Source organism: Rattus norvegicus, chromosome 15 (genome assembly GCF_021556685.1).
Source record: "Rattus norvegicus strain SHRSP/BbbUtx chromosome 15, alternate assembly SHRSP_T2T, whole genome shotgun sequence".
Classification (NCBI taxonomy): domain Eukaryota; kingdom Metazoa; phylum Chordata; class Mammalia; order Rodentia; family Muridae; genus Rattus; species Rattus norvegicus.
In genome coordinates this window covers 50,106,913-50,126,836 of record NC_141548.1, presented here as the reverse complement: position 1 = coordinate 50,126,836, position 19,924 = coordinate 50,106,913, and the positions used below count along the sequence as shown (strand labels likewise).

Here is a 19,924-nt window from a genome sequence, read left to right as displayed (position 1 = left end):
AATTTAACAATAAATAATGACATATACCAGATATGCTCACTGTTTATTCCAGTACTCAGCCAAAAACCTAAATATCATTTAAATTATAAATACATAATGCAAATATAACGGCACAAAAATGTTCTAAAGTGCAACCAAATCACGAGAGAGATCATGCAAACTGGTCTAGGTCAGCCCCCAAATCACTCTGCAGCAAACATGAGAAAAAGCGTTGGAAGTTCAAGGAGGAGGTGGAGAAGGGCAGGCAGGGTGAGGAAAAAAAAAGAAGCAAAAAACTAGCAATGTTGTGAGAACTGCTTCTTTCCATATGTGTAGATATATGTATTGTTGATACATATACCAATATCACTGTGGGGAGAAAGGAGGGTATAACACAGCTTGAAGAGGTCACAGCAACAAATAAAAAAAGAGGAGAAGAGAGAAAGAAAATTTACCGAACTTAAAGTTAAGAGAATTTTACTACGAATTCTCATAAGCTACTTGTCACTTTGGGGTTCTGGCTTAGTGGGTTTGCAAAATGCACAACACACACACTTGATTAGCTTTTCTGGTTCAAAGAAGTCAGCTTTGCCTGGGGTGGGACGTGGGTGGGTGGGGGAGAAGGGTGAATCTAGCTTAGAATATGTGCTACCTGATTTCCAAGAGGCTAAGGCAGTGTTCATTTGTTTGGGACCTGGGGATGGGACGGTTCTAAGTATGAAAATGCCCTTAACAATCTGATGTCAGCACGCTTAGAGGCTGTGTGGGGACAGGCGGCAGCTTTGGTGCTGCTGCGGCTGCGGCTGCGGCTGCGGCTGCGGCTGCTACGCTTGATCTTGGTCCTTGAGCACTGTGTTACTGGTTTTAAAGGCTTTGTGGTAAAGTTGTATTGCTTTTTATTTCCCTGGAGAGGTGCCCTCCCTCCTCCCACCAGGGTCCCTATCACTCAATTTGGTCAACTCTGGGGTATAGCCTAGTGAGAGTCAAGCACCAATAGTTTCTACCCAAATGAGTTTGGAGCAGCCCCTCCCTCTTCCTCTCTCAGCATTGACCTTTGGTGAGTGGTGACACTCATAAAGGGGCTGTTGGGTTCAAGGACAGTGACCCTGAGAAACTACTGTTGTTCGTAGACAGGTTAATCATTTGGCTTTGGTGGCTGCCATCCTGTAAACATCACAGCAGAAATGTTCAAACCACCAGCTCTTACGCCCTCCTTCATTCACTCTATATTTTTTCTTTTTTTCTTTTTTTTTCTTTTTTTTTTTAAGATCCTACAGAGATGGTCCAGCTGCCAGGACTACTTTGGCAGGCAGCGTGTTACAGGACAAAAGATGTAAGAGGAGTCTATTAAGGCTGGACAGCCCAGGGTTATTTATACCCCCTTAAGCCCAAGTTCCCAGGACTAAAGACCCAAAGGCTGATTGACTCATTCCTGATTGGCTTAGTGGAACAATATCCCATTCCATCATTTACCAGAGTGCCAGGCATTGATGGAAGGCAATGAGCCAAGAACTGCCACTTCCAAGGGGATAGTAGGCCTTGTCACACTAAGTGATCAAAGCCCAGAGGGATGATCTCTTTGATTCCTGTAATTCCCAGTTGGCTGTGACAGAGCTGTTTCAGGATACATCTAAGTCAAATGTAGCCTCTGGGTTGAGCTGGGCTGGGAGATTGATATCTCACCTGGGGTCCTTCAGATAACCTGTTGGGTTTTCCTATCAAGTATAGGCCCATCTTAAGTTCTGATGTTGAGTTAAAACTACTTCTACCCCCTTAGTTATAAAAAAGGCCACAAGGAGCATGAACGCGGATATCTGGAAGTGAGATAGTTATTCCATTCCCAGGAAAAGGAAAATAAAGCTAAGGTACAAAACTAAATCTATATGCAATAAAGTTATTATAGACTGCTCTGTTAAGCAGAGTCCTCTGGAATTTATGTACAGTACAATAGTTTTCAGCTATTTATATTCCACAGTTAGACCTTAAGATTCTCTGTTTTTAAGACAATTGTTAAAGATACTTTTAAAGCTCTGAGCAGTTACAGTACATAAAGATGTTAGCTTTTTGTTTTTCATTAGATGCAAGAAGATGCTGGCTCAAAATCTGGTTGGAGAACCAGGTTTGAGCAATTTGGTAAATATGTCAGAAAGGAAGTTAGACATTGGAGGATTGAGACCATAAGACTCATTAGAGATCAAGAATTCAAACATGACATTCATATTCGTCCATGGCCAGCACAGATTCATAACACGAATTCCATTTAACATATTTATGAGCATTTAAGACATGCATTTAAATAAAGTTGTTTTGTATTGGCTAACTCTACTGGGTGACCATTCTAAAGGGACCTACATCTTCAGATTACAATGACTGGGCAGTTACATGAATGTTTTGTGTTTGCAGAGAGTAGATGGGGATCTTGAAAAAGAATTGAGAGAGAGGGGGGATGGAAGAGGGTACATTCTCTCTCCAGAAGAGGCAGAATGACCACATGTATTCTATTGCTAAGAATGCTGTCATTGCAGAATATTGGGATATTGATCATGGAAGCTTAGTTTCATGCAGTTTTCTTTAAGGGGGGATAGAAAATAGGTACTACTTAAAAAAAAATCAAACCAGGCACAGTACACTCAAAGTTGGTGTGTAAACACCCCTAAAACGCTATTAGTTTGGTGAGGCTGTGAATACCTCTCCCTGCTTACGCATTCTCTTGGGAGGTGCGTTTGATGTGTGAGGGAGAATCCCCCTCACCTCGGAGGTTCCTGAGGAGGACTTTCAGCTTCTGTGGCTCATTTGTGCGCCTCCTATTGAAGTCAGCTCTGGGGTGTGTCTGGGCACAGTGGTCTGTCTGCAGGATATGGAAGAGGCTGGCCATGTTGGGCCCGATCTTCTCCATCAGGCTGTCTCTGATTGTGCTGACCGTATCTTCATCACATTCCAGAAGGCTTCGGACAAGTCTGTTGTAGTATCTGCGTTGGGAAAAAGGTTCTCATTACAGAATGTGAAGCCAGGAGCAGGTTCAGACATCAGTGCTCAAGCAATGCAAAGTGGAAGGTGACTTTTGCTTCCTTTGGAACTTGGGGTTCACCCTACTACATTAGAATGTCCCTCTCTATATTTAGAATTCAGGAGATTTAGATCATGTTGAACAATAGGAGGTTGACTGTTATGTCTGAAATTCTGGAAAACAACGATTCTCAGGGATAAATGGGACAATCCCAAATGCTCTTATATTGTAGAGAAGAAACTGGAGTGCTTGCTTAAAGTCATACAATGAATTAATGGCATAAATGGACTTAGTCAAATAAAATGAGTAGAATTGTTAGGCTTTAAACTCTAAGCTTGTGTTCGTACCAAATCACTGCACATGGACTGACAGTTATTTGGATGTCTTCTGCAACTTCCCTTTGTCCTGGGGATGTGTGTGCTCAGGAGTATGTGTGTGCACATTCTAACTAAGCTCTAATCTATAGCCATGCATTTCCCTCTGAAATTCACTTTCCTTACACCCACTCAGCTAGTCTTGAAAAGGCAGATGACTGACTAACTCTATTTTGCAGCTTCCTTCAAAGGCATATAGTGACTTTCTGCAGGCAAACACAAGGTAGCAACAGTGTTTGAAGGAAAAGATGAATGAATGGCCTTTGAAGGTCCATCCTTCTGTGAGTCTTCGAAACCCTCTCATGTTGCTTAGGCTTTTATGGCCTCTTCCTTCTTTGGATGCCTCACAGATTTTAGTTATCACCTCAAGCACCAACATTTGATGGCCTCATGACTATTTCTTTATCCCTGGCTAGATTTTGAAAACTTTTTAAGGGCAGGGTAGGTGCCCTTACTTTTTATCCAAGTAGCTGAGTGGCATCAGACTGTATTGTCTGCTTGGTAACTCACATTTTTTTAAAATATAACTTAAATCACAGGGCAGCTTTCTTGCCTGGGAAGATGACATCTACCTTTTCCCTGCATGTATAGCCCTGACCTTCTCTTAGTTCTCAATGCCTGCCCCTTTTCTTCTATCTATATTGAAATACCTTCTTACTATATCAACTGAACTTTAACATCAATGGAAAGAGCATAAGGATATTCTTCTGTTGTACAAAAAAAAATCCTTAATTTCCCGAGGAAAAATGATCTGAGTTTCTGGTAGATTTCTAAATAGACAAACAAAAACCCTAATGACAAATACCCTTATAAGTACCTTAAGTCACCTTTATAAGTGGTATAAGTGACTTTCATTTACGCAACTAATTTCTCTGACTGTCCCAAACAATATAGTCAAGTGTTATGGCTGTGAATGGACCAAACCATATATGTTCGAAACTTTTAAACAACTTGTACAGTTTAAGTATTTTCCAAACTAACTTGGGGGCATTTCTGGTCTATTTCAACTCAATGGTTGTATAAACCCATTAGCTCTATGTTCTGCCCTTGGTGACAGTGACCTGCTGTACTGATGTGGAGAGACCCTTTTTTTAGGAGTGGTCAGGGTGTCACAGGGGCCACAGGATCATCTGGGGAGGGGAGGAATCCTGTTTATTTTTAACTCAACTCACAGATCACATGAGCAAACATCTTGCTGGAATAACTTGACCCCCTAGAGAGGTCCTTTGAAGGATGGACAGTAAACAGTAGCTCGTGAGTCGAAGCGGTCACCTTTCTTGGAGTGAGAGGGTGTAGTTGGGGATGGAGAGAGAGGAACAGCATCTGGCTCACCCATAGTCCTGGTTAAAGCCCCCTTTAACCAGGGACAATTATTTCCAGCAGTGAGTGAAATTGGGCTTCTCTGGCCCAGAGGAACAGTTTCCAAACCTTCAGAATTATAAACTATATGAGTTAAGCTGAGCTTTACTTGCTGGAGAAATGGGGAAAGAACTAGTTTTGGAAAAACTGAGAATAAAATGGTTGTGCCCCAACACCTTTCAGCCATCTGTACCCTCATTCATCTCTAGACATCACCTAATTTCTGGGCTCTTCCAGGACTTGGCTCCCCTATATCTTGGGGTCTGCTTTAGAGGGTATTTCAGCTCTTGGAGGATATGGTTCCATTAAGGACTTTATAGCTCAGAGATGATAACCCTTCCACATTTAGAAAGAACTTTTCATAACACATGTGTCCCCAAGTTGGCTGAAAAATGTAATTGTTCTTTAAAAACAAAAAGTTTCTTCTTTGACGGAATTGGAACTCTTGGAAGCTCTTGTCTGGATAGAGAAGTCTAAGCCCTGTAAAGAAATCCAGCTTGTCTAGGTAGGCTGCAGCTTTGGGGCCCCACTGCTACCTGATTCTGAGGACACCTACCTTTGCTGTTGTGTCTCTGATAGAGTAGACAGAATACCTGACCTGCTCTTGGGTTTTTGTGGCAATGACCCCTGTTGGCCTACCTTCTCTTAGGTAGGCCAAGAGGGGTCACTACTGCTTGAGTCGCTGAGGGGGCTTTAGTAACTCTGGAGAAGGCAAAGAATTTTCTACATTTTAAAGTAGAAAATTATAGACAGCTCAATTAGGAGCTCCTCAAAGCTAAAGCATAGGTCAGGCAGCCTGATATCAGCTAACCCTATTACCTCCAGTGAGTCTGAAATGTGACACTCATCTGTGGACTGTGTAGGACAATAAGAAGACCTTTTACTTCATGTTGCTAAGCAGCACAGATGTTTTAAGAGGTTGTGCGTTCAGTAAAAGTTGACTTAGCAATTGCCATATATTTACTGAGCACCCTTTTATGCCAGGAACGTAGAGTTGTGCTAGCTATGAGGAGAGATGATGTGTCTTTCCTTTTAGGAGAGAGTGCACACAAAATTCCTTACTGAACACCATGGTGTGTGTATGTTTAGTTATTCATGGTATTCTATTTTGGGGTTTCAGGGACTTCTTGCAGGGATTTTCTGGCTGCCTTCTTTTGAAGTAGAAATCAAAATAGCTTGGCTCAAGGCCATGTGAATTCTGGACTCTTGGGGGTGGGGGACTCACAAGCTGTGAGACCTTCAGTAGGTTGCTCCTCTCACTGAACTTCTGTCCTTCAATCAGTTAGATGGGGCAGTAGGACTAGACAATGGTTACTTGCAACTACGGTGTTTTGTTTCTAAGGATTCAGCATGCATTTTCCTTCTTGGGAGTTGGGTGTTTCCTATCTTTATGCCATGATGTTGCACACTGCATTGAGATAGCAGTCTCACAGCCTGGAAGGACCTTCTACAAAGCACATATCTCTCTTCTCATTTTGAAAATTCCATCTTCGAACTTGACATCCACCCCCCTCCCCACTCCCTTGAGCTCGGTGAAGAATAAGATCAGAGATTCTCCATAGCTACAGTTTCAGCCATACTTACCCAGATACACACATTCTGCCTAGGAACATTCTGTGTGAGAGTTTATAAATAGTCCTTTGTTTCCCTTGATCAATATTATTCTTCTGTTTCCTGTTCCCAATCCGTGCCCTAGAGAGTTGTATGCTTTGTCACTTTTCCCACTCTGGATCTGGGTTGATCTCATTGGTTCCCAAGCTTCATGGTAGCCTTGCCTGCCTCATCAATCCTTCTTGCTTCCCTTCCCTCAAGACTCAAAGTATGGGTTGCAAATCAAGGCAGAGGTCATTCTCAACCACCTTCTCTCCCACCATGCACCTTTGTCATGTACACACACCCCCTGTTGTACCTTTCAGTCCAGTCAGGCTTTTGGAGTCTCCCAGACTTAAATCTCATGCTAGACAAACCACAGGAAGGTGGAATGAACCTGTAACTACTTCCCTTTGCAATTCTTTGCCAACTGGCAGGGACTTTGTGTGTGTCTATGTTGGGACTGAGGCTGGGAAAGCAGGATGTTTCAGGCGCTGAGGAGCTGAAATAGGGCAGATCAAGCCCTGCCTGGAAAGGAAATTGCTCTAGTCCTGAACACTGAAGTAAAATACTTGGAAAAAGGTAAGAGTTGCATGAGAGATTCTGGTGTTTAAGAATATGCCACCCTTTCCCCATTGACGTTTTCTACTAAACATGGGCAATAGGAGATAAAGGGCCTGTGCCTGGACTATTTTCTGAAGGCGTTGCAATCAGGACACTTTGGAAGGAGAATAATGGTCTAGCTAAGCACACTTTTCTCAGGTTTCCTCTTGGATAAATGGGAATCTTTGGTTCAAACTCTATAATTTCCTTTCTACAGTGACTCTTTCTTCATAAGGGAAAATGCAATTTTAACTGAAATAGCCAACTTGGTATAACCTTGAAATTGGCTACCTGCCAATTTAGAGATCATCTGTGTCCGGGATTTTTAACAATCTAAACTTGAACTCATGAGTCTGCTAATACACCTCCCTTTAAAATGTTACATAGCTACACCTTTTGTCCCTAACCATCATCCCAGCAAGAATTCTTCATTTCTTTCCCTTATGGCAAAGGATTAGTTTCCAACAACTAGTCAAGTATCAACTCTTTGAACAAGAATCTTCCTAGGAGAATTTTTAAAATTGAGGTTGGTGTAGAAAGACCAGACATTTGAGGAAAATGGAATTGATTTTTTCCTGTTCTGGGAAAATCAGGTAGAGTTGCATTCAAGGGCTCCATGGTAGCTTTCTAAACAATGAGCTGTGGTTCAGTAGGCCACTAACTGTAGTTAAGAATGGCTTCTGCATGTCAGAAGTTTCATGTTAAGAGTAAAGATCCACATAGACTTGACTATTGTCACTCTCAAAAGGATGGAATTATTTGGCTAGGAGATTCATCAGAATAAGTGTGTGATAATTCTTAGGGGAGCAGAGTATCAGAACTATTCCTTGTGAATACATAGAGACTTGGTGGGAGAGTCAGAGAATCATGGGATTTCATCCAATCATAGGACTTGACTTTGAGCATCTCCACAGGCTGACATCAACTGGCTTATGGTTAACTACTGATTCTGCCTGTCCACTTACTCTTAAGCAGCATTCCTCATCTCTTACTAGACATCTTTCCAAGATCCAAAGTGGACCAGGATGCAAGGTCTCTTATGTATTGGGGGTTCATTCCTGTCTGGAAAAGGCTTCAAAGTCAATGACACAGCAAGGCCTAGAAGTCAGATGGTGTGAACCCAGTGGCTTTGGGTCACCTGAGATGCAGTTGATACCTGGATAGCCACCAGCTTTTCCTTTTGGGAAATCTTGGGCTAGTTGGTTGGAATGACATAGTGCTTTGAAGGGGGCATGAGGATGGCTCCCAGAAGCCATTTCACTTTTCATAGTGAAAAATCCAGGTCCTGGGGAAATAAGATGACTTGTTCTAGATTAGCCACTGAAATATCTGGCTTTGGGGTTAACTCCAAATATATACAGATTTAATAAAAGTCCATATTCTGACATTTGACCAGGGTGTTTTTTCCCTCTAAATCATGGCCCATTGTTCTGTGTCTCTACCATGGTTTCAGCCAAATCTCATGTCTCAAAAGGTACTTTCCAGAAGCTTCATTGTTTCCTTATGGTAAGAAGTGGATAAGGAAACTCACCCAGGAAAACTGCAAACCATGTTTCTGCTAGCTGTGTAGGAAGATTCTAACACCAGAGGGAAAGATTGCTGCTCTGGCTATGGTGTCCAACTACCATCCTAACCCCCACGTTGTGAAGAAGGGGACCCTCAGGATACCTGTTGGAGAAGTGATTGGGCAGCTGTATGACTTCAGTGATGGCTTCCGGGTTGCGCTTGGCAATGCTGCAAACATTGAGCTTGCTGTAGCAGTCCTCCTGCACCTCGGCGATCATCCTCTGGAAAGTAGAACACCTCCGAATGGCAAGGAAGACCTTGGAGGTGATCCCATTGGCGATGCACTTTAAGCTCTCTTTGACAAATGCTTTTCCCTAGCAGGGATAAGAAGATAAGTGTTATTTTGGCCTTCTGAAAGAGGTCTGGGTCTATGACACACAAGCCTTCAAGGGGATCGAGTGGCTTTCACAGCATGGCTAAGAATTAAAAATCTCTTTTCTCTTGGACTGTCTTGAACACTCAGCTCCACAGATAGGAAATGGGATGGGAGGGAGCCATTGTCAACTTTTCCAAGGTGTGAAGATGGTCAGAATCAGTTTTTTGTTCTTGGGATTAAGACTGATTAACTGGGAATTTCAGATAGCATGCTAGGTCATTCAGAGGAGAACATTTTTATTTCTTTTCAAAGAAAACATGCTTTTCTGCTAGTCATCCCTCATATTATAAGCCAGCCTCTGTCAACCCCTTATTTCTGATTTAAACTGTGCATATGCCCCTCACGTGTGTGTGTGTGTGTGTGTGTGTGTGTGTGTGTGTGTGTGTGAGAGAGAGAGCCTGGGATGAGCCTTTTGGTTAGGAGGCTGGGATGCAAGGTTGGCTCTCTATAAAATGGGCTCTTAAGAAGAGTAATAAGTACTCTGTTAAAAAGACAATCAGCCAGTGGGAGCAGAAGCCAAGGTCCAGTTACCTGAGTGTCAAATTTAGCAGCACTGTACAAGAAGGATTTACAAATGTCGTACATCCCATCTGTGTCACATGTGGAGTTTTCCAGGCATGCAAAAGCCCCACAGCCAACCTGTAGGGCACTGTTGAGGCAGCGGACCACTTCAGCTGGAAGAGACAAGCAGAACCAGTCTGGGTCAAGCAGAGGGGCTCTGGGTAGAATCTAGGAGGTATAGAGGCCAATGCCAAGGGCACATGATCTGGACTTATCATTGGACTTCGACTTGGGTTTCAATAGATAGAACAGTTGGAATAAAAGTGGGGTGAGGAAGGGGACAGGCAGGACCTTCTTCCTTCTAAGAGTCAGAATAGGAGTGGTGCCTTACCCCCAAGGCACATGCTTTCTGGTTCTCACCCTTCTGTGCGTTTTGATGGCTAGAGAAATAACGTTAGAGACCTTGTCATGCATAGTACAGTGCCTTTGGTGGTGACAGGGATCAGAGGCTGTCGTTCCTTGGAACTTGAAAGCATGGCAGTGACTGAAGGTCAGGCTCATGATGGGGTTGGGGAGGACCAGAGAATCTAGCTGCTCTCTGGAAAATGCAGTCTGAAGTAAAAAAGCTTGGTATTTTAATCTAAATGGCAGAGAATAATTTGCTGAGTCCATTTGGAGGGAGACCCATCCCAAAGAGGGCTTTTAACCCATGATGGCAGGCATTGGCAGAAAGAAATCTGAGCTCTTTGTATCCACCCCAGCCCTCCAACTACATACAGCCTGGTGCTTAGAGGTATGAATAATCTCTCATATTAAAAAGGCTTCTTTTCAAAAAGGAGAAACACAGGTGTGGAGTGATGGGTCCAGGGCACTCCTTGTGAAAGGCTGGAAGAAAACCGCAAAGAACTTGCACCAGGCTTTCTGCATTCTGGATAAGATCTGCCATAAAAGTAATTTCTCTCCCACAGAAGGAGGGGTGTTCTGGCAGGCAGCTCAGCAAGCAATGATCTGTAGCCTTCATACCGTAAGATTCTCCTCCCAGATCAAAAGCATGGTTTGGTTAGGTTAGACTTCCCCGCCCCCCTCCCACCACCCGCAGCCTCTGGGATGTTACAAGTCATTTCCCTAATTATATATTTCCACGGGTTCAAATTATAACTTTGCTTTAAGCAGTTTTAATATGCATTAGAGCTGCTATTGTTTTAGGCAAGCTCGAATTGTGAATCACAGCATCACTATAGCAACTAAGTACAAAAGGAAGCCAGGCAAAAGGCCTCCTCTGGCAGGGACCTGCGCTCTTCCAAGGGGGAGCATCTGCGGCATTTTGACACCTGCGGGGGTCCCATCTCTGTTAACAGTTGGGGAGAGGAGTGAGCGAGGAACCAGAAGTCAAGGGGCATAGGGGTACTAATGCCTCTTTTCTCCGGAGGCCAAGACCATATACAGTTAACTGGTGCGGGAGTCGGGCGGAAAGTAAGACCTTCCCCCTGGAGAAAAAAAATGCTTCGTTTCACAAATGTACTTCCTTCTAGGGCTCATGGGTTGCATGGGCGATTGAATGGAGACCCGTGAGAGCGAGGAAGGAGACAGGCAGGCATGCAGGGAATGGGGTGTATAGGTCTCCCTCTTTCTAAATGTGCCCTGAAAAAATTTTCTTTTTTCAGACTTGAGGGCTATGGTACCACAAATCAGTGTGAGGAGGGGACTTGTCTGTGTGCTGTCTGAAGAGGTAGAGATGTCAAGTTACAAGGTCTTAAAGGAGCAGGGAGAGGGACAGCAGCAGGTAAGCTACTCATCACCTTAACACAGGCTTGTGGAGTAGAGAGAGTCGCTGTGAGGCGTGCCAACATTCAAGCCTTTCCCCGCCCCCTCCCCCCAACAAGAGGGTACGTGCCAGATTTCAGGCAGTCAGGCTAGGCTTATGCAATGAAATACCCTCAGCAGAGCGCCCAGCTTCTTCGTTAGTTGCATGCAATTTATTAAACAAAGGAACTCCACTTCCTAAGGCTATTGGATTACACTGGCAGTTCACTATCAGCAGGCAAGAAGCACATTTATTACTGAGATCAGCCTTTAGAGAGACACATGCAAAAGTGAGGAGAGGCAAATGAGGACAGCTCTTTGGGGGGAGAAACCGGTCCTGAATTTGCTTGCTTACCTGAATTTTGAGCCGCCACCCGGGATTTTCTGGGGCTCACAGAATCATTCTGTTCCGCCTCGTGAGCTGCAGCAGCACTGATGACCAGCGCCAGAATCACTGCTGAGTTTTGGAGCATTCTCTGAGAAGTTTCCGCTAAGTTGTTGGCTTTTTTTTTCCTCCCCCCCTTTCCTCTTTCCCTCTCCCGGCTTGAGTGAAGATGTGGATCTGGATATACTGAAAGCTTAGGTGAGGATTTGAGGAGGAATTTTTGTGTGGCTGTGTGGCTGGCTGGCAAGCGGCGGCGGTGGCTGCTGCTGCTGCTGCTGCTGCTGCTGCTGCTGCTGCTGCTGCTACTGCTGCTGTTGTTGTTGCTGCTGCTGCTGCTGCTGCTTCTTACACCACTGGCTTTTGCAAACTGGGGGCCCAAGAGCTGCACCCAGGGATTTTATAGTCGTCTTATCGGTCCTCAGGATCAGGGACCAATCAGATCCTTCAACTGGTCCTTTTAGCCAATAGGCAGGCACGCTTATTCAGCTGGAGCTTTTTGACTTCTTAGAAATATTTTCCAGCAAATTGAAAGTACCTGGTGCCAATGATTTATGTGTGTGTGTGTGTGTGTGTGTGTGTGTGTGTGTGTGTGTGTGTGTGTGTGTGTGTGTGTGACTGTGTGCGCAGGGATGTGTGGAAAAGCTATTTTCACACGCTGAAGTGATAACTCTGTATTGATCAAGCCAAAAGGAAAATCACTTGAAAAGCTCTTCAAGGCAATTATGAAATTTATCTTTGATTTTTTTTTTCAAGTGAACCACTAGGAGGAACGCATGTTGGATGCTTGGTAGGGAGATGTGATGCAGATTTGAATTTAATCACACTATAGCAACTCTCTAATTTTAGTAAGCTGTTCTCTGTAGGAGCTCAACATCTTTTTTTTTTTTTTTTTTTCGTGTTCACTTACAGTATGCAGCTCTGATTCCTTGCTGTGCTCTGTGGACACCTTGAATTCTCACTGATTTGTGTGAGGCATGGCAGAAGGATGCATACAAGAGCCTAGTGAACTGAGGCACTGTAACTCTAGCTCCCAGCTCCTCCCTCAGCTCTCCTAGTTATTAAATCTATGACCTTGGCCATGTTCTTCCACCTTGCTGTTCCTCTTCTCAAATCGTATTCCACACATCTCTAAAATAATATGATTCACCGGGGACATACAATTTTAAAACAAGGTCTCGTGTAGCCTAGGCTGAACTTGATGTATAGCTGAGGGTGACCTTGAACTCCTGTCCTCCTGTCTCCATCTTTCCATGCTGAAATATCAGGGGTCTACCACTGTGTGGTTCTGGGGATTGAGACCACAGTTTCCTGCACACTGGCCTGTGCTCTATAAACTGTCTGCATCCCTGGTCCTGGATCACTAATCAACAGTGTTTTCTTAGTCTTCAGAGACTCTGCCAACTCTAGGAGTGTTGGTTGCTGTCTCTGTGTGTGTGTGTGTGTGTGTGCGCGCACACACACACACACACATACACACACACACACACCTACTCCTCACACGACACTCTACAGAGGGAATGGCAAATGCCTGAAAATTAATAAACTGTGGATTCAAGCCCAGCAGCTTCATAATCACATTGAAACAATGAGCTGGTCAAAGCAAGACTAAACCTGCTGGGTAAACCAGTTCACTTCTTGGGAGTTGGGGAAGAGGCAGGGGGTGGGACTGGGAAGAAAGGGTAGAGAAAGACCAGAATGTGTAGGAGAGGAGACTGATAAACTGGAGAGAGTTAATAGGAAAATTATAGTGGAATCACAAATCAAGCCCAACATGGCAGCTCCTAATATAAGTGGAGTGTGGGCAACAGGAAGGCTTGTCCTTAGGTTGTGAAGGAGGTTAATGATCCATGAGAGGACGTCTCAGGGTAGGAAGGTGGTCATTAAAGGGACTGGTGAGGCAAAAGGATTAAACAATAAAACATTGAACATTTTTCAGGAGTTAACTGAAAAGGGGTCTTTGGTGATTCTCCGGACTTGGACAGCATGGTCTTGGGAAGAAACAGAGCCAGTGGCTTCAGGTTCAGTACTGAAACTTCAAATGAAAACTTAAAAAAACCAATTCTGTCATTACAAATCATATCCAGAATCAGGTCTGTCTCTGAGTGTTCACGTGCATATGTGTGTGTGTGTGTGTGTGTGTGCGGGTGTGTGTGTGTTGTTTGATATTAACTTTTCACTTCTTATTTTGCTTACTTACAGCTACCTATCCAGGGGTTAGTTGTAAATTGTGCCAAGTGTTTCACAACAACAGGTAGACATTCAAGGAAATACAGTGGTGATCAGTCACACTAGTATGCAAGCAGCATGCACAAATGCCTCTGTACCTGAGGATGTCAATGGAGGGATTTGATGGCAGACATGAGTACCCAAAGCCAAGTTCCTTCCCAGACCCAGAGTTTGAGCATATCTGAACATCTACCATCTCTGTGCTGTGTGCTGGAATTTGAGATGGTGGGTCTAGAACACTTGGCAACCCTGGTGATTGATATACAGGTTCTTTTGCAACTTTTCCTTGGGGTTTGAGAGAATACAGAAGAATCTGGAGGTTGGTTTTCAGAGTCTGAGTTTTATCTTATAACAGGAGGCATTAGGGCTCTTTAACAGGAAGGTTATGATTGGGGAAGAGCTTGTCAGCATCCAGGCAGCAGCTTGCAGAAGAAAGGTAGGAGCTTCAGGAGCATCTGGGTTGCTGAGATTGCTATGGTGACAGGAAGAAAGGAAGGAGGATTGATATGAGAGGTGCTTTGAATAAACGCATCTTAGGGACCAACAACCTAAGGATGTTCTTAGAAAAGACCCCTTTTCAAGTTAGGTAAGTCATGTACATCAGATGTTTCCTGACTTATTTTTGGCTATGAGTTTTTTAATTGCAAGAAATATCTAACATTTCCATAAGGCAGGTGTTTCCTGGCATTCGACTAGGGTTGTAGATTACCTAACAAAAGTCTTGACTATACTTTCAGTGGGTGGGGAACCTTCCAAAGCCAAGCTACACAGTTGGAGGTGCCTGTGAGGGCAGTGGATGGGAAGGAAAGGTGCCTCTGCTACTGCCCTCAAGCCAAGAAAGTGCTAAGAAGCATGAGAGAGAAGTCGCCAACAGCAAAGGCTGGGTGATGATGCTTTGGCTGCTCTCGTGTAGTGTTGGCTTGAGTTCAGCGAGAAGATTAAGCCAAAAATCTCTAAGGCTTTGTTGGGTTTGGCTAGCATTAAGCTGAGCAGGGAACAGCTCTTTGCCTTTTTGGTGAGGGGAGCCCAGGACAGTGTGTTTCTTGGTGAATTTTCTGTTAAGAGGATTCAAAGCCCGGCCAGGTTGGTCTGACATACTGACCAAAGTTGGACTACTCTTCTATGGTGATTCCTGGCCTGTGTGTTTTCTGCTACATTGTTAACTCAGGTCCTCCTAACCTGGAGATAAATGGAAGGAGGAAGATGAGGGGGAAATATTTTCCTCTTTTTAGTTTATTTTTCCCATATAGGGGTTTCATGTAGACCTTGAATTCCCAAGTGAATTTGGTTCTTGCATGTACTTTAAACTCTACCAAGGATGGGGGCAGCAAGAAAAGAAAATACATTAAGAAAGCAAACTCATTTTGTGTACCTGCTCCCTCACTTGCTATGCCCTTCATTCCCACCCCTTCTGGCTTATGGATGGCCATCGTGTACCCAGTTCTGGACAGCAACAATGGAGAATGCAGATTTATTCCTCCTTTTCTGTGCTCCAGGAAACCCAAAGCTGGTTGCTAAGAGATGTATGTTTTAAGTATTTTCTGGAAATGTTATAAGGCAAGTGGACTGGAGCACAACATATAGGTTTGGGATTTGTTTATCGTTTACTAGATGACTCTCTCTTGTATGCCAGGCATGGATGCAGAAACACATTAGCTGGCAGAAAGAGGAAACTGGGACCCAAAGAGAAGATACTAGGGAAGGAACATGGCTTACTGTCACCTTGCTATGGCTGTGGAAAAGCCTGAGATCTGCTTGTTATAGTAGCAAGGCTGCCACAGTGCTAGAGAAAATATTCGTGCTTGGAGCCCTGCCCTTCCAGGTACAGTGAGTTAGGATGAGGGTAGGAAAAGAGAAAAAGATAAGATGACCTGACGGGGTCTAAACCAGAGCAGACAAGTTGAAATTGGCCTCCCTCCTCTTCTCATTCCTCCAGATCTGAGTTGTGATGTCACTCAGGATCATGGAGGGTATGCTCCTCAGAGTCGCTTAGTGAATCTTCCATCTGCGAAGAAGTCCCTGAGTCAAGCCTGAAGAGGTGTGTGGCATCCAAGAACCAGTTGGAAGACCTTGGGTGACATTCCTCTGTTGAGACACATGAGGGCGCTCAAGGCAACTGACACTGTGGAGATGTTTCCTAAATTAAAAAAAGAAGAAACAGAAAGAAAGAAGAAAGAAAGAAAAAGAAAAAGAAAAAGAAAAGGCTGTGAGCCTTGGCTCTATTTGCTTGGCTATTGTTTCAAGCCCTGTGAATGCTTCCTGGGGTGGGAGGTGTGTTTATTTGTTGAGGCCCATCACCTGAGACCTACAGTGAACTTAGTCTATACACTTGTAAGTTTCACAACCTATATCATAATGATGTCTCCAAGAGAAATAAGTCTTAGGCAAGTTTAAGGGTTTTTCTCTATCCCTATGTCCACACTGTGTAGGTTCAAGGGGATATATCAGATATCACACGAAGATGCTTGAACTCTTTTATTTACAAAGGAGTTTCCAGTTCAAGGCAAGAGTGAACACTACTCTCCATTCCGAAGGTAAACAGGGCCCAGTCTCACCTATTTCTCTACTTGGCATTTTTTCTTCTAGCCATTTCTATTGGAGGCTGAATAACTTGTCATGGTATTTCTGTCATCTTTTGGTGCCTTGGATGTCTCCCACGGGTGTTGGTGGTGTAGGAAGCAGCCAGGGGGCAGAGTTGTGTGCCCTCCAGTGACTTTAGAAAAAGGGGGTTTGTATTTTGCTGAGTGTAGAAGTCCATTTAGAACACCCCAGGAATGGGGTTGTCTCACATACTGTGCATTGTTTGAAAAGATGTTGTTCTGAGAAGTGAGCATAAATTCTAATAGTGAGATTACCAAGGTTTATCCCATGGCCTCACCTACTGTGTGATCCCAGTATGTATCCCTTCAGATGTAGTTGTCTTAGCCTCGTGAGAATACAGTGGAGTTGTGGGGAAAGTCGCAAATGCTCAAACCAGAGTGCAAAGCAGCATATGCCCAGAGTGAAGCTGTGGATCACACAGGACAGGAATCGTTGGCGATGTCAAGAGGTTGTAAAATAGAAAGGAAAGAAATGTCCACTTTCATAACCTGTGCTGAAATGTCATTCTGACATCTCAAGCCTCAAGCAAGCTTATCACTTGCAAAATGCTGTCCAGAAACAAAGGAGTGTCTTGCAGCCATTTCTGAGTGCTAGACACATCTATTATTGCTGGTTTATTGGCTGAGAAAGGAGGCGTGTGTGTGTGTGTGTGTGTGTGTGTGTGTGTGTGTGTATTTAGAGGGTGAGGTGGTGGGGAGGTGGTGGTGGCAGGCTTATATCCCGACAAATCAGCAGAAGAGCCAGATTAAGAGAGCAAAGATTACCGCTTGATGTTTGCAAATCCTGCCGAAAGGTGATTTAGTTCAAGCTGAGTTTAATATATGTCAGGTACACTTAAGGTACAGCCATGTTTGGATCTAGATGGGCGTTAAAGGTGGGTCAGTATTTCTTGATTGCTCTACCAATTACTCTATTAGAGTAACAGAGTTCAGATTGCCCAGTGAGATCTCACACAGTACGGATTTTATCATGGTAGCAATAAGTGGACACTAAGTGCCAATTCATTTGCCAAGGTGGAATACATTTTCTGTCAGCCATTTGGAAAATGAACTCTTTTGGCCCCTGTAAAAATTAACCAAAAGGAAATTTAGTGGGATAAATGGAAACCCAAGTGCAGAGGAGACATGTTCTGATCTCCAGGCCAGCATTTTTGAGAACTTGTCATCCTCTACTCTCTAGTGACAGTCACGGGGAATGGGGGAGAGGAAAACTTGGAGAAGGATGGAGGAGGAGAAGAGGGAGGAAGGCAGGGAGGGAGGTGGGGAGATTTTAGAGGAACTGGTGAAATCCATCAATAGAGTCACTAAGATAGGAAAATTTAGCTCAGAAGAGTAAAAAAGACAATGAGGCATTAGAAACATGCTCCCTTCGGTCAGCAAAAGGTAAAGATAATTCGATTGTTTCCCTCCTTGTGCAAACACTATTTTCTTCAGGTAGTCATCCTTCACTGTTAACAAAGGCAGGGCAGCCACCCACCTCCACATGTGCATGTATGCATACGTGTATGTGTTCATTTATTCCCCTGGGTGTGTGCACGTGTGTGTGTGTGTGTGTGTGTGTGTGTGTGTGTGTGTGTGTGTGTGTGTGTGTTCATTTGCTGTTAAAATTACTCACATCTGAATTTGGATTATGGGAAACAATGAGAAATGAGTCATTCCATTTAAAATCAAACATGAGAAATGAGAAGAGTGTAGTTTCTGGTGTGAGGTTTAACAAAGTTTGAAGATTATGTAGTTTGAAAGAATGAGTTTATTTTAAAAGTTGTAGTCTCTCTGTGTATGTCTGTGTCTTCATCTTTTCTGTTTTTTTGTTTCCCTGCAAAGCAGTACAGATTCAGACTGACAGCTGAGGCTTATCCACCAGCCCAGTGTCTTTCCAGATGACCCTGGAAGGTATGGGCAGGTAGAGTCGTTTCCCTGGAAACCTTCATTGCCTTTGGTCTCCACACAGGCTGAAGCTGCCCCTGCCATCAATGACCTAGGCTCTGCGCATGCTCACCTTTGTGTTGTGTGAGCCTATCTTTTCAAATAAATGTCATCTCTTTTGAAGAGTTTTTCAAGCCATAGGATTATCCTCTAGTCTAAAGTCCCTCCCCAGACTCCTGAAGTTGGGCCATTAGCCACTCACGTGGAGAGAATCCAGAGAGCCCCAACTCCTTTAAGAAGGTCGATGGGAAGCCACTAGCTGCAAAATAAGTGCCCCCGAGGGCTTTTCACAGGGAGGGGTCAGCTTACTGAGAAAGAACTGGGCTTTGCTACAGGATCTACTGGCTGTTGTCAAAAGGACTTTACTCTGCGATGAGAAATACAACATGTAGATGGCTGGGGGAGATGGGAATAAAGGAGTTCCAGCCTAACCATGGCTGGGTGAACTAACTGGATTCAGAAACTTCTCTAGTGACAGGGGTGTGGCTTGTATCTTGGTTCTTTATTGGTTGGAGATTCTTCAGCTCCAGTGTGTGCTCCATTGTGTGTGTGTGTGTGTGTGTGTGTGTGTGTGTGTGTGATTACAGGTGTGCCATTAGGCTGTTGTACTAATGAGCTTTAACAGTCAAATTGATACATCCTAGAGTCATCCTAGAAGCCTCAGCTGAACAATTTCTCTAGTCAGCCTATGGGAAATTGTCTTGATTATTAATACATATAGGAAAGTCCACTCCACCATGGGTGGCACCTGGGCAGGTAGTCCTGGGTCATATGAGAAAGCTGGCTAACAATGGATCAACAACTAAGCCCCCAAGCTACACTCTGCCCTAATTTCTTCCCTTAATGACAGACTATCACCTGTTAGATACAATAAACTCTTCTTTATAGTCCTACTCACAATTAGCTCTAACTTGGTCTAATTGTCTTCAGGAGAACTGAACCAATAGAATACAGAGAGAGAGAGAGGGAGGGAGGGAGGGAGAGGGGGAGAGGGAGGGAGGGAGAGAGAGAGAGAGAGGGAGGGAGGGAGAGAGAGAGGGAGGGAGAGAGAGAGAGACACACAGAGAGAGAGAGAGAGAGACAGAGACACAGACACAGAGGGAGAATGCTAGAATGGCGTATAACCGGTAGGGCTGAGTTGCACAGCACTGGCTGTCTACATGTGGTAGGAAGAGGTTGACAACCCCACAGCTGCTCTGCCTATGAAACCGAATGCCTCAGCACTCACAGTCTGATGCCAAAGGCTGGAAAGATTCCTGGAAAATCATTGCTCTTCAATCTACACTGGAACCCAAAGAAGCTGTAGTCTGATGTCAAAGAAGGATACAGCTCAGGGGCAGGAGCAACAGAGATGCATTCACCAGCCAGAGGTGGATGCAGGCAAAAAATGGTGCATTGATGTAGGATCTTCATTTATTCCATCCTGCAACTTCCTGCCAGACTCCAGACCCCATCAAAATGACCATGGAGATGAATACTCACTGGAGCTCTAAACTTTTCTATTTAAATATATGCAATAAGCATTTGTTTTACTAGAATTTGTCCTTCTAGGTGAATTGCATTTTGCCCCTCACTTTCTACCCTTTCTCTCTGTCTCCTCCTCTCTGCTTATTTAGCTTCTTCGCACTA

General features: G+C 44.1%; 1 protein-coding gene across 1 annotated transcript; it reads right to left on the bottom strand.

The window, feature by feature from the left end:
* Positions 1-1,233: 1,233 nt before the first annotated feature.
* On the bottom strand, positions 1,234-11,888 carry Stc1 (stanniocalcin 1). The gene is made up of 4 exons (NM_031123.2): positions 11,514-11,888; positions 9,386-9,528; positions 8,581-8,792; positions 1,234-2,948 (listed from the first exon to the last, which is right to left on the bottom strand). Exons 1-4 carry the CDS (start codon positions 11,629-11,631, stop codon positions 2,678-2,680), a joined length of 744 nt encoding a protein of 247 aa, NP_112385.1. The 5' UTR covers positions 11,632-11,888; the 3' UTR covers positions 1,234-2,677.
* Between the last annotated feature and the right edge of the window lie 8,036 nt (positions 11,889-19,924).

What these genes read in the sequence shown, in the direction of transcription:
- Stc1 (NM_031123.2), bottom strand. Translation starts at nt 11,631, where the DNA reads ATGCTCCAAAACTCAGCAGTGATTCTGGCGCTGGTCATCAGTGCTGCT. An exon ending in CTGCTAAATTTGACACTCAG is followed by an intron (nt 8,793 to 9,385) that starts GTAACTGGACCT and finishes TATCCCTGCTAG; the next exon opens with GGAAAAGCATTTGTCAAAGA. An exon ending in CCCAATCACTTCTCCAACAG is followed by an intron (nt 2,949 to 8,580) that starts GTATCCTGAGGG and finishes TTCCCAACGCAG; the next exon opens with ATACTACAACAGACTTGTCC.